The sequence below is a fragment of the Symphalangus syndactylus genome, chromosome 5, assembly GCF_028878055.3.
Source record: "Symphalangus syndactylus isolate Jambi chromosome 5, NHGRI_mSymSyn1-v2.1_pri, whole genome shotgun sequence".
Taxonomy (NCBI): domain Eukaryota; kingdom Metazoa; phylum Chordata; class Mammalia; order Primates; family Hylobatidae; genus Symphalangus; species Symphalangus syndactylus.
In genome coordinates, this window is record NC_072427.2 from 21,445,633 (window position 1) to 21,457,838 (window position 12,206).

Consider the following 12,206-nt stretch of genomic DNA (forward strand, 5'->3'; position numbering starts at 1 on the left):
ATCCTCTCTAAAGGTTCTCCTTCTGTTTAACACATACATGCCTCAGTCCCTCACCCAAGCCACGCAGTGTGCCTATGCCCATAGCAGGGTTTGCTTCTAATCCCATTGACCAAGAAAATGGACAGGACTCTGAAGCCTAAAATATCCATTTCCTTTCCTGAACTCAGGGTGGAGCTGCTTTCCTTTGCTGTCCTTTGGGCTCAGAGCTGAGAATTCCGTTCTTGGAAGGGCCCTTCTTTTAGGTCCAAGAATACAGAATTGGGTGAGAGGGAGGAGCTCTCTGGGCCATACTTCCTGCTTACTGCAGGGTGAAACTATGTTTAGGATCATCCCACTGTATCTGATCTACCGGCCTGCAAACAATATCCCATATGCTACCCTGGAGGAAGACCTGGGCAAGCCCCTGGAGTCTTACTGTTCTCGGGAATGGGGCTGTGCTGGGGCTCCGACAGCATCTAGCAGCTCTGAGGCCATGCAGAAATGCCAGACCTTCCAGCACTGGCTGTATCAGTGGACAAATGGCAGCTTCCTTGTCACAGATTTGGCAGGTATGAGGGTGTGAGGGTGCATGGGTACGCATGTGCATGGATGTGAAAGCATGCAGAGGAGGCAAAGCCATAGTGCTTGACTGATCATTTACAAAGCACCTTTGTCTTTATTCTTTTTTGCTTTTCACAATAATCTTGCAAAGTAGATTGGACAGGGACCATTTTGCACGCAACCCTAATACATACCTCATGTAGCCCAGTCTATCACTGCAGTTGCATTTAAAGGAGCACAGTCCAGGCTCAATTAAAATTAAAAAGGAATTTATTTCAAAGACCATTACATGGGGTCTAATTCAAAACCCACAACCACCCTTTTCAAAACCTCCCTTCTTCCCTTCCCTGCAGCTTTGCTCTAGACTTTCTCACTCTCCAAGCTTCCCAAACTCTCCCTTCCATTTTAGCACAGTAGCTTTACTGTCTCTCCTCCTCCTCTATCTTTGTTAGCTTTTCGTTATGTAAAGCAACTTAGTCTAGCTTCTTTTTAGTTTTATTCCTATGCCCCCCATTACCCAGAACTCCCCAACAAAGGAAGTCCAGCAGGCATGAAGCCTCCTTCCTTCCTCAACCAGCTCTCTGCAGGCCTACTGTCTTTAAGCACAACTGGACAGGGGAGAGGAACAGAGAAAATGCTCAGGGGACGGCAAGGTTGCTGGGAATATCACGCATTATTAAATCTTGTCTCTGCGGTAAATAAGTGAGAAAACTGGAGACCAGAGATATAAAACTGACTCAAATGTGTGTTTCGCTGGGGTTAAATTGTACAATAATTATTATATATATAACTCCATATACTGGGGGGAGAGGGGGCTAGGTAACATTAAGCCATTGTCAGTCAACCTATTTGTTAACTTATAAATTCATGCTTCCATCCTTTTTCCATCCAACCATTACTAAATATTGAAAAAATAAAAAGTTGAATTAGGAATAGTCATTGTCCTCAAGAAGCTGTGATGAGTAGACCAGTTTCTACTATAAGACGATAATGTGGTATAGCAGAAAGGCTTTAAAGTCGGCTGGGCACGGTGGCTCACACCTGTAATCCCAGCACTTTGGAGGCCGAGGCGGGTGGATCACTTGAGGCCAGGAGTTCGAGACCAGCCTGGCCAACACAGCAAAACCCCATCTCTACTAAAAATACAAAAATTAGCTGGACGTGGTGGTGCATGTCTGTAATTCCAGCTATTTGGGAGGGCGAGGCTTGAGAATTGCTTGAACCTGGGAGGCAGAGGTTGCTGTGAGCCAAGATTGCACCACGGCACTCCAGCCTAGGCAACAGAGCGAGACTCCATCTCAAAAAAATAAGAAAGAAAAATATAAATTTGATTTAAGTCGAAGCCCCATTCTCTTCTAGCTGAGTCTGTTTTACAAAGAAGCAAACTGCAGCTCACCCTGGTTAGGTCATTCAATCTCTCTGAGCTTCAGTTTCCTTTCCCCTTCTAGGAATAATGTCTTTCCTACCTAGCACTCAGATTTTTCATGAGGATTAAATGAGACCATATTTGTGAAAACCTTCTGCAAACTAAAATTCTGTGCAAATGAGAGAGATCATTATTATTACACAAAATGGATGCTATGAATGCCAAAAGAGAAATGACAAATAAATCAATATTTATCACATGACTCCTATGTTTCAGACGCTAAGTTAGAGTCCTACACATATTATGATCTTCTCAATACCCTGTAAGATGGTCATTACTATCCTCACCTTTACACTTGAAGATTAGAGATATGAAGTGACTTGTCGAGTTCCCACAGCTCAGAAGTGGTAGAGCTGAAATGTAAATCCAGGTCTGTCCGACTCCAAAGGCCACATTTGTTATTGTCTGTCATATGATGGTACTCAGCCCTGTTAGTGAAAGGCAAGTTCTTAGCAAAATGCTCTGGACAGATTGAAAATGGGGGAAAGAGCATCCTAAACCTAATGCGTGAATACTGAGATACCTGGGTGGCCTGAGCACAGTGAAAACGTTTTTTCTCTATCATCATTTTGCCTGGCTCTGCCCTTCCAAGGCTTTCTTAACCTGGAAGACCATCTTGGCTTCTTGCTTGCTTGCTGCCTTTGTAAATAGTGCAGAAGCCAGTCTTCTGTAGTGTTGCATTTCTGCTGGTCTACCCCTGATTTATCCTCTCATTCCCATCCCTCTCTTTTGTCTGGACAGACTACTGATCTGTTCAGAGGAAGAAGGTTTTAGCTCAAAGCTAGAGGCTGGTCCAGGTTGTGACCTGGTCTGTTCCAGTAAGAGGCAGGATTGCATAGCTGGAAAAGTTTTGGCTCTAGGAATCCAAAAAAACTGAACCCTTATTTTAAGTCAAATGGCCATTACACATGGCCAGAGCTCAATTATTGAATGAGTGCATATGACTTTGCTCAAGTCATTTAACTCTGAGCTTATCCTCCTCACTTGTAAAAATATGAATATTATTCCTAGTAATAATCCAGAGACCTGCACGCCATGAGACAGGCTGGTGGTGATGACCCGTGAGAAGATGCTTGAAGACACACCTGCACTGACACCCAGGAAGTTGATGCCAGCCTGGGCTGGTTCTAAGCCCCCATGTCTCCAGCAGGAAGAGACGTGGTTCTAAGCCCCCCAATATATCTTCCTGCTGGAGACATGGGGGCTTAGAACCAGCCCAGGCTGGCATCAACTCCCAACTTTCTCTCTTTTCAGGGGTTGATTGGAAGATGACTGATGTGCAGATTGCTACCAAACTTCGAGGGTGAGTGGTTCTTGGGGACAGAATGCCCTCTGGGGGTCTTCTCAGGGTGTAAAATGTCATAAGCCCTTCTGGTTCTCCATCCCTGAGGTGCTGGGCCTGGGGCCAAGTAGTCCCAGACACACCCATGGCCATGTGGTAACATCCTAAGGGCTACTGGTCCCCACCCCTTATCTCTGGCCTGCTGTGGCAGCTATTACTGATGCCACACATGGGGTCCCCTGCAATCCAGGGCTCTCACATACTCCTCCCCTCTTGCTTGAGGATTGTTGCCGTGGTGCCAATGAGTAAGGGCCCTGTGATTAGAGTGTGGACCTCGAGTCTGCTCCAATTTATGTTAAGAAGCTAAGCCATTCTTATGCCAGTTAAAGTCCCATGTGTCAGGGTGTAATGAGAGCACAGTTTTAAAACTGAGGCCTTGGGCCAGGCATGGTGGCTCACGCCTATAACCCTAGCACTTTGGGAGGCTGAGGAGGGAGGATTTCTTGAGCCCAGGAGTTTGAGACCAGCCTGGGCCAAGTAGAGAGACTCTGTCTCTATTTTTTTAAAAAAGAAAAATTGAGGTTTTGGCTGCTGCCACCTGAGGTAGCACCCAAGGGAGATTCCCCATCACCCTCAGATAAGGCATGATGTACCCTGAGCACGACATCCTGATGATGGCCACCCCAGAGTCAGCCCCCCAAGGAACTGTGTCTCTGGTTGGGACCCCGACTCAGCTCTTCCTGTCTGGCTGCAGATACCAGGGCCTCAAGGAAAGCTGCTTCCCTGCCCTGCTGGACCTGTTCGCCTCCTCCCACCAGTGCAACGCCTACTGTGAGCTGCTGGGGCTAACACCCCTCAAGGGCCCTGAGGCGGCCCACCCCCAAGCCAAAGCCAAAGGCTCTAAGAGTCCATCTGCTGGCAGGAAAGGCTCCCAACTGAGTCCTCAGCCCCAGAAGAAAGGCCTCCCTAGTCCTCAGGGCACCCGGAAAAGTGCTCCAAGTTCCAAGGCCACCCCTCAGGCCTCAGAGCCAGTCGCCGCTCAGTTGTTGGGACAGCCTCCCACCCAAGAGGAGGGCTCCAAGGCCCAGGGCATGCGGTAGCCTCAACGGGAGGCTGGGGGCCTCCACCCAGCAGCAGACCAACCAGGAAGCAGCTTGAACCAGATGGAGACTTTCCAAATATGGAACTAACTGGAGAAGGTGCACGAAGGAGACACCACTTGGGGACCTCTCTGAGCAGGCTCTCCTGAATCAGCTTGTCATCAGATGGCTTTGGTGCATGGCACATAGCCCACTGGCCTCTTCTGGTGCCACTGTCACCCAGGGCTCCCAGGCCTCAAGCAGGCCCCACCTCCGAGTGCCTGGCAGCCTAGGCCCTCCTTGAAGTTTACACTTTGTCACTGCTGGAGGCTCCCCTGAGTCCTCTGCATGAGTTCTGCACCCCAAGCTCTTGCCCCAGCCCAGTCCAGCAGCAGATGTTATAATCTGAGTGAGGACATGCAGGCCAGCATTTCCCCGCCTGCATTTGCCTGGCCCTGATCTTGCCTGTCCTCAGGGATCCAGACTTCCTCTGCTGGTCTGGCCTGGTGACTCTCAGGGTATCTTCTCCTTCCAGCTGCTTTGGCTCACTGATCTCAGCTTATCCTGCGACTAACCGTCCTTGAGCCCAGGCGAGGCTCAGGGCCCTTCCAGAGCCTGTCATGTCCTTGTGCAGTGGCCTTTGATGTGTGTTCATGCTCTTCCCCCTTCACTCACTCACCTGCTTCCCATGCTCCCTTGTACCCTCTCGCCACATCCCTGTCTTGGGGCCCAGCTGCAGCCCTGCCTGCCCTTCATGGCTCTGCGCACGGCCCTTTGCTTGAGGGCTCCCCACTCCCTGCCCACCAATACCCAGGTGACGAACAGACCCTCTGGCCTCTCACCCCACTTCAGTGCTCCCTTCCCCAACTTCTCTCGGGCTCTTTGCTCACAAGGTGAGAGCTGGCGTGAGGGTTGTGTCAGCAGCTGTAGCCAGAGAGAGGTGTTGACTCTGAGAGACCTTGCACTCCATACTGAAAGGAGGTGGGGTCACAGTGAATTTAACATCCCCTCTCAACCAGGAGTGGAGGGCTAGGTCCCTTCCCCATGGGGAGTACACTTGGGTGTTCTAGGAGGGATGCAGTCTATCCATGCACTTGGGTGGAGGGGAGTCTCTGTGCCTGGGGATTAGGACCCCTGCCCCTTTTGATCAGTTGTTGGGACAGCCTCCCACCCAAGAGGAGGGCTCCAAGGCCCAGGGCATGCGGTAGCCTCAACGGGAGGCTTAGCTTTTGATCCTGGGGCCCCAGCTCTGGGTCCTCATGTGTGGGCCCCCAAGGACCCAGCAGCCTGGGTCCTTCCAGCGCATCCCTCCTGGAAGCCTGGGATGGGGTAGGTCTGCAGCTAGCCTGCTTCCCTTGGAATGCAATAAAGGCAGCATTGTGTGCCCTGCTTGCCCTCATCTGGTGTGGCTGGAGGTCTGTAGAGTCAGGGTCCCCCTCTCCCAGGCAGCTTCTCTGAGGGCATTCTGTAGTCCCAGGCCCACTGGAAAAATGAATCTATATTTTGGTTCCTGGACCGAAGTTCAGTTGCAGCCTTCTGTGGCCACAGAAAGACAGCCTGTGCTTCTTGCACAACTGAGCTGCTGGTGTGTGCCCCTTAGCAGGGTGTCTGGGGACTTATACCTTTGGAATTGCTTTTCATTCAGAAGAGGAACACAAAGGAAGCCACCCAGGAAGGAAGCACAGAGCTGGGGGCTCTGGAAACGCCCTGTGTCTCTGGCTACAGCAAGACCAGCCCAGGAGCCCACCAGCACCTGCCTCTCAGCTACTTGCTGACCATTTCCTGCTTCTCAAGCTGCAGAGAAGCTTTTCATTCCCACCCCCACCCAGAACCTCCCCTTGCCTAACATTTCCCCTCTATGGTAACATCTCTGACTTCTCTACCTCCTCTGTGCTCAGGCGACTCCACATCTTCTGCCCCAGTGTGTCCCCACCTCTCCCAGCCTGTATATCCAGATTACTTTGGTGAACTGAGAGCTGGAGTACTGTTCATTCATTTATTCATTCACCCACTCATTCAGCAGACATATACTGAGCGCTACTTTATGCCAGACCCTGGGCTGGCAGCTGTTTGGAGGCAAAGATGTATGAGGCCATCTCAGGAGAGACTACCTGTTAGGATTCTTGAGTTTTGACCAACAGAAATGAACTTGGACCAACTTAAGCAAGGAAAAAGGTTCATGGGAAGGATGCTGGGATAGCTCACAGAACCAAAAGAATAGCTGAACAATTAATTGGCCTTGGGAAGGGTGGGAGCTGGGGCAACTACAAGGCTTGCCTCCCAGGAGCTGCTGTGGTTGGCACATCAACACCAACTTGCCATTGGGTCTAGTGGGTCCCCTTCCACTCGATTCAAATTCCAAGTGAAAGAATCTGGCCTGGAGCTCAGGGCTTCATAGAGTGGGAGGAAGGCAGTTTTCCAAAGGATGCGGACTCTTGTCGCATGGAATGGTGGAGTACGGAAGGGTAGAAAGGGTTTGGTAGGCAAACCCTGAAGATGCTTCTAACACACATGCTGTTCTTCCCATCTCATGTATGATGACTCTCCCACAGATAACCAAAACCACATTTCTCTCTGCTTAGGGAATTCAGGAGCATATCTAACTTCGAATTCCAGGGGTAATGATACAGCTTCTATTCTCCAAAGTCCAATGTCACTAGGGATAATCTCCCTCTTTCAGTTTTATCACAATTCCATTTTGAAATTCTACAACCTGTAGATTAACTGGTAAAATTAACCATATTCAACCAAAATTATATAACCCAGCAAGAAAGGAAGGATGGGTAAATTCTACAGTCCATTTCTAGAACTGGTCATGAGAACTCATGTTTATGATGATGGACTTTGGACCTGGTGGAGGGACCCAAACCTTCAATTCTGAAGCTCCTTAGTGGTCCTACCTGTGTGACAGGCATTTACTATTGGACTGGCAGTCCCAGGACAAACTCCAGGAATCCCCCCATGTCCATCTCTACTCCTGCCCTCTTTTACGTAGCAGCAATCATATTTTCCCTTGATAGGGTTCATCATTCTAGATACTCCCGTGACCTCTTTATAATAAACCTGAAGTGGCCTGGTGGCTGCCTCAGCTTCCAATTCAGTTGAATTGCTACTACGTCTTTGAGGATGTGCTCCTTGCTGGGGGACTAAACTCTCCACACCAGCCCAGTCCCAAACCTCAAGTATGAGAAAAGCATTGAGATCTAGCAATAGCAGGGCCATGTCCACACTGCGTCCTATCCCTGAGGAGAAACAGCGCCAGGTATGGTTGCCGGCTCCTAGCACATGCTGCCTCCTGCAGGCCTGACCCAGCCTCTCGGGGTGTTGCTTCTGGTGCCATAGTTGAATTTTCAACAAACCATTTCACCACACTCTCAAGCCAGCTGCTGCTGGTTTGTGGGTTCCTGACAACATGAGTGAATGCCTACCCATCAACCCATTACTCTTCTTTTAGCTGTAAAGTGAATTCTCCGGTTGGGTGCAGTATGTGAGGAGGTCACATGATGTTTATGGCATTTGATAATTCCGTGGATATTGATGGCAGGAGAGGGGTGATGGGTTAGAAAAGCAAATCCAGATCCAGAACAAGGGCCCAAAAGAGCCAAGACAAGTTAATGCCCCTCTCAGAGCCACAGGTGTAGACGGGGAAGCACTGTGGACAGTGAGTGAGCTACCCACACACCCGCTGGTGTCTTCAGAGCCTTAGCCTGGAGCGACAGCGTCCCGTTGATAATAGAGTGCACTGGCCATGCCAGACTTTACAGCTAGGTGGTCAGATAAGACCACTTCACAAGGGGCAGCATGGCCACCAAGTGTGCCAGGGCCAAGGGTTTAGGTTCCCCCAGAGCCCAGTGGTGAGCCAGAGGGGCATTTTGCACAAAGATAATGGTTACTTTTCGGCCGGAGCATCGCTTGGCTCCAAATCCTGGGTTCCCCTATCATATTTTCTTGTCAGTACTTACTGCAAGCTATATATGTCTCTTTGGTATGCCACCAATGGAAAGACACCTCACGCACCGTTGACCTGCCGGGTCAGGTGGCCTGAGGGCAGTGTCAGCTGCATGAAAGACTTTCCCAGCTGGAATGCCTTTGCCTGCTCTAGGCCCACCCCAAAGCTGGCAGCCTTCTAGGTCAGTTGGAAAATGGGTTAGAACAAGATGCCCCAAAGTGGCATAAATTGCGTGGAATTAGGCCTTGGTGGCGAGGGATTCAACATACAGTCATTTGTCCTACATTATGAAGGAAACATTCTGACCTCAAACAGATCCCTCAACCCTAGAACTTTATAGAAGGGGCAGACCTTGGCATTTTCACATGATTTATCTCCCACTCTGATTCACATATGTTTGACCAAGGCACTGGGCAGCTGCCAATTTCCCGTCCCTTCTGTAGTCCCAGATGAATGGATACAGATCTCTTTGGGGAAGGCTGCAAGGAAGGTTCACAACATGCATCTAAGTGTTAAAATAAGTTTTTCCTTCAAAAAGACATTTGACTTCCTCTCCATTTAAGGTCTGGAAATCAAGTGGGAGATCTTGACTTTACCTTGGCACTTGAGACAGACCTATTGGCCCAGAAGTCTTTAGTTAAGGTCATTACTAGGCCATATTTTAAGGGAGTCTGGCCTTTGTCATTCCTGGGACCCACAGCTTGAGGTCTGGTTTCCATGCCCTGTCCATTACGATGAGCGCCCTATTTTGTTCCTTCTGTCTATCTCTGCTGCTGAGATCAGGGAGCCCACGTTCACAGCAGCTCTTTCAAGCAGCCTCCCAGGCCTAGAGAGGAAAATCAGCAGAGCCTTGTGAATTTATTTCTCATGGCAAGAAGGGAGCTCATCTTCTGGGTCCTGCCAGAGGGCAGTGAGGGGGTTGATGGGCTGGGTGCATGCTAGGGACCCAATCAAGCATTTTTATCTTTTGAAATCTTTGAATTCTTGCCTTTCTTGGATGTTTGGTCTTTTGATATAATTTAGCATGGGCCGACATTTGGTCCAGATTTGTATTATCCAAGCCCCCCTAAAATAGTAAGAACTGTATCTGGCGATTTGAGCTTTTACATAGAATGTAGAATCTCTGGTGAGTGAACATATCAATAAAGACAACCTGAACCAAAATTATATCTTGGTCATACAGCCTTTAAAAGGTCCAGCACAGCCTGGGCAACATAGCAAGACTCCGTCTCTACAAAATTAAAAAAAAACATTAACCAGGCGTGGGGGTTCATGCCTGTGGTCCCAGCTATTTAGGGGGCTGAGGTGGGAGGACTGTTTGGGCCAGGAGATCGAGGCTGCAGTGAGCTGAGATCACGCCACTGCACTCCAGCCTGGGCAACACAGCGAGACCCTGTCTCAAAAAACAAAAAAAGTCCACCAAGGTACCCTATATTTTTTGACAATGTATTTGCCAGTTCACGCAGTTTCTTCAGAATATCACTCTTCTCTTTCCTGATCTGATTAAGACTCTCATCCCCTGGGTTATGCTAAGTGTGGGTTCTGGTTACTGTTATAACATGTGCTGTGGGGCAGGAGGGAAACTGTTTGCTTTCTTTTATTATTATTATTATACTTTAAGTTCTGGGATACATGTGCACAACGTGCAGGTTTGTTACATAAGTATACATGTGCCATGGTGGTTTGCTGCACCCATCAACCCGTCATCTACATTAGATATTTCTCCTAATGCTCTCCCTCCCCCAGCCCCCAACCCCCTGACAGGCCTCGGTGTGTGATGTTCCCCTCCCTGTGTCCATGTGTTCTCATTGCTCAACTCTCTCTTATGAGTGAGAACATGCGGTGTTTGGTTTTCTGTCCTTGTGATATTTTGCTGAGAATTATGGGGAAAGTGTTTGCTTTCTTCTGCAAGAGAGAGGTACACCTTTCCTGGTAGTGGAGGTCAGAAGGAAATATTTCGGGAGGGTTGTCCTTTTTATGTCCTTTGAATACTCCCAGATATCATTAATCCAGCTGACAGGATGCCACCTTTTTTTTTTTGAAACCAAATGAGGTTATGAATTCAATTGGTGGTGAATCTAGCAATTTTGCAGAATCAGATTCTGGGTTTTTTTTTTTTTTTTTTTTTTTTGTGAGTCTTAACAGCTTTATTGAAGTTTAATTTAAATACCATAAAAGATATTTGTGCATCCTTTACAATGTAAGATATATATATATATATATATTTTTATTATAATTTAGGTTTTAGGGTACATGTGCACAATGTGCAGGTTTGTTACATATGTATCCATGTGCCATGTTGATTTCCTGTACCCATTAACTTGTCATTTAGCATTAGGTATATCTCCTAATGCTGTCCCTCCACCCTCCCCCCACCCCACAACAGTCCCCGGAGTGTGATGTTCCCCTTCCTGTGTCCATGAGTTCTCATTGTTCAATTCCCACCTATGAGTGAGAACATGCGGTGTTTGGTTTTTTGTCCTTGCAATAGTTTACTGAGAATGATATTTTCCAGTTTCATCCATGTCCCTACAAAGGACACGAACTCATCATTTTTTATGGCTGCATAGTATTCCATGGTGTATATGTGCCACATTTTCTACTTTAAAGTTCATATGGAACCAAAAAAGAGCCCACATCGCCAAGTCAATCCTAAGCCAAAAGAACAAAGCTGGAGGCATCACGCTACCTGACTTCAAACTATACTACAAGGCTACAGTAACCAAAACAGCATGGTACTGGTACCACAACAGAGACATAGATCAATGGAACAGAACAGAGCCCTCAGAAATGATGCTGCATATCTACAACTATCTGATCTTTGACAAACCTGACAAAAACAAGAAATGGGGAAAGGATTCCCTATTTAATAAATGGTGCTGGGAAAACTGGCTAGCCATATGTAGAAAGCTGAAACTGGATCCCTTCCTTACACCTTATACAAAAATTAATTCAAGGTGGATTAAAGACTTAAATGTTAGACCTAAAACCATTAAAATCCTACAAGAAAACCTAGGCAATACCATTCAGGACATAGGCGTGGGCAAGGACTTCATGTCTAAAACACCAAAAGCAATGGCAACAAAAGCCAAAATTGACAAATGGGATCTAATTAAACTAAAGAGCTTCTGCACAGCAAAAGAAACTACCATCAGAGTGAACAGGCAACCTACAGAATGGGAGAAAATTTTCACAACCTACTCATCTGACAAAGGGCTAATATCCAGAATCTACAATGAACTCAAACAAATTTACAAGAAAAAAACAAACAACCCCATCAAAAAGTGGGCGAAGGACATGAACAGACACTTCTCAAAAGAAGACATTTATGTAGCCAAAAAACACATGAAGAAATGCTCATCATCACTGACCATCAGAGAAACGCAAATCAAAACCACAGTGAGATACCATCTCACACCAGTTAGAATGGCCATCATTAAAAAATCAGGAAACAACAGGTGCTGGAGCGGATGTGGAGAAATAGGAACACTTTTACACTGTTGGTGGGACTGTAAACTAGTTCAACCATTGTGGAAGTCAGTGTGGCGATTCCTCAGGGATCTAGAACTAGAAATACCATCTGACCCAGCCATCCCATTACTGGGTATATACCCAAAGGACTATAAATCATGCTGCTATAAAGACACATGCACACGTATGTTTATTGCGGCACTATTCACAATAGCAAAGAGTTGGAACCAACCCAAATGTCCAACAACGATAGACTGGGTTTGTTTTTAAACAAACTCAATGGCTCCAAGCCATAAGGGAATTTCTACACAGTAATAGAAAGGTCCTGAATTTCATTCCATGCCTTGAGGTGGGAGGATTTTAATGATCATCCTCTAGCTTCATTTTTTGCTTGTGTGACAGGGTGTCACCCAGGCTGGAGTGCAGTGGCACACTCTTGGGCTCACTGCAACCTCTGCC

The 12,206-nt window shown here is 47.5% G+C and overlaps 1 protein-coding gene across 3 annotated transcripts in view; it reads left to right on the plus strand.

Annotated features, from left to right (window-relative positions):
• The window catches only part of ALPK3 (alpha kinase 3), a 61,833-nt gene extending 52,393 nt beyond the window's left edge, over window positions 1-9,440 (plus strand). For 2 of the 3 annotated variants that reach the window (XM_055277340.2, XM_055277341.2), the window contains 4 exons: window positions 325-548; window positions 1,118-1,234; window positions 3,221-3,269; window positions 4,003-9,440. In XM_055277340.2, the coding sequence (XP_055133315.2) occupies window positions 325-548; window positions 1,118-1,234; window positions 3,221-3,269; window positions 4,003-4,348 (736 nt within the window). In that variant the 3' untranslated portion in view covers window positions 4,349-9,440. The remainder of the gene's footprint in view (window positions 1-324; window positions 549-1,117; window positions 1,235-3,220; window positions 3,270-4,002) is intronic. The other variant, XM_055277339.2, reaches the window with a different exon arrangement.
• The last annotated feature ends 2,766 nt before the right edge of the window (window positions 9,441-12,206 follow it).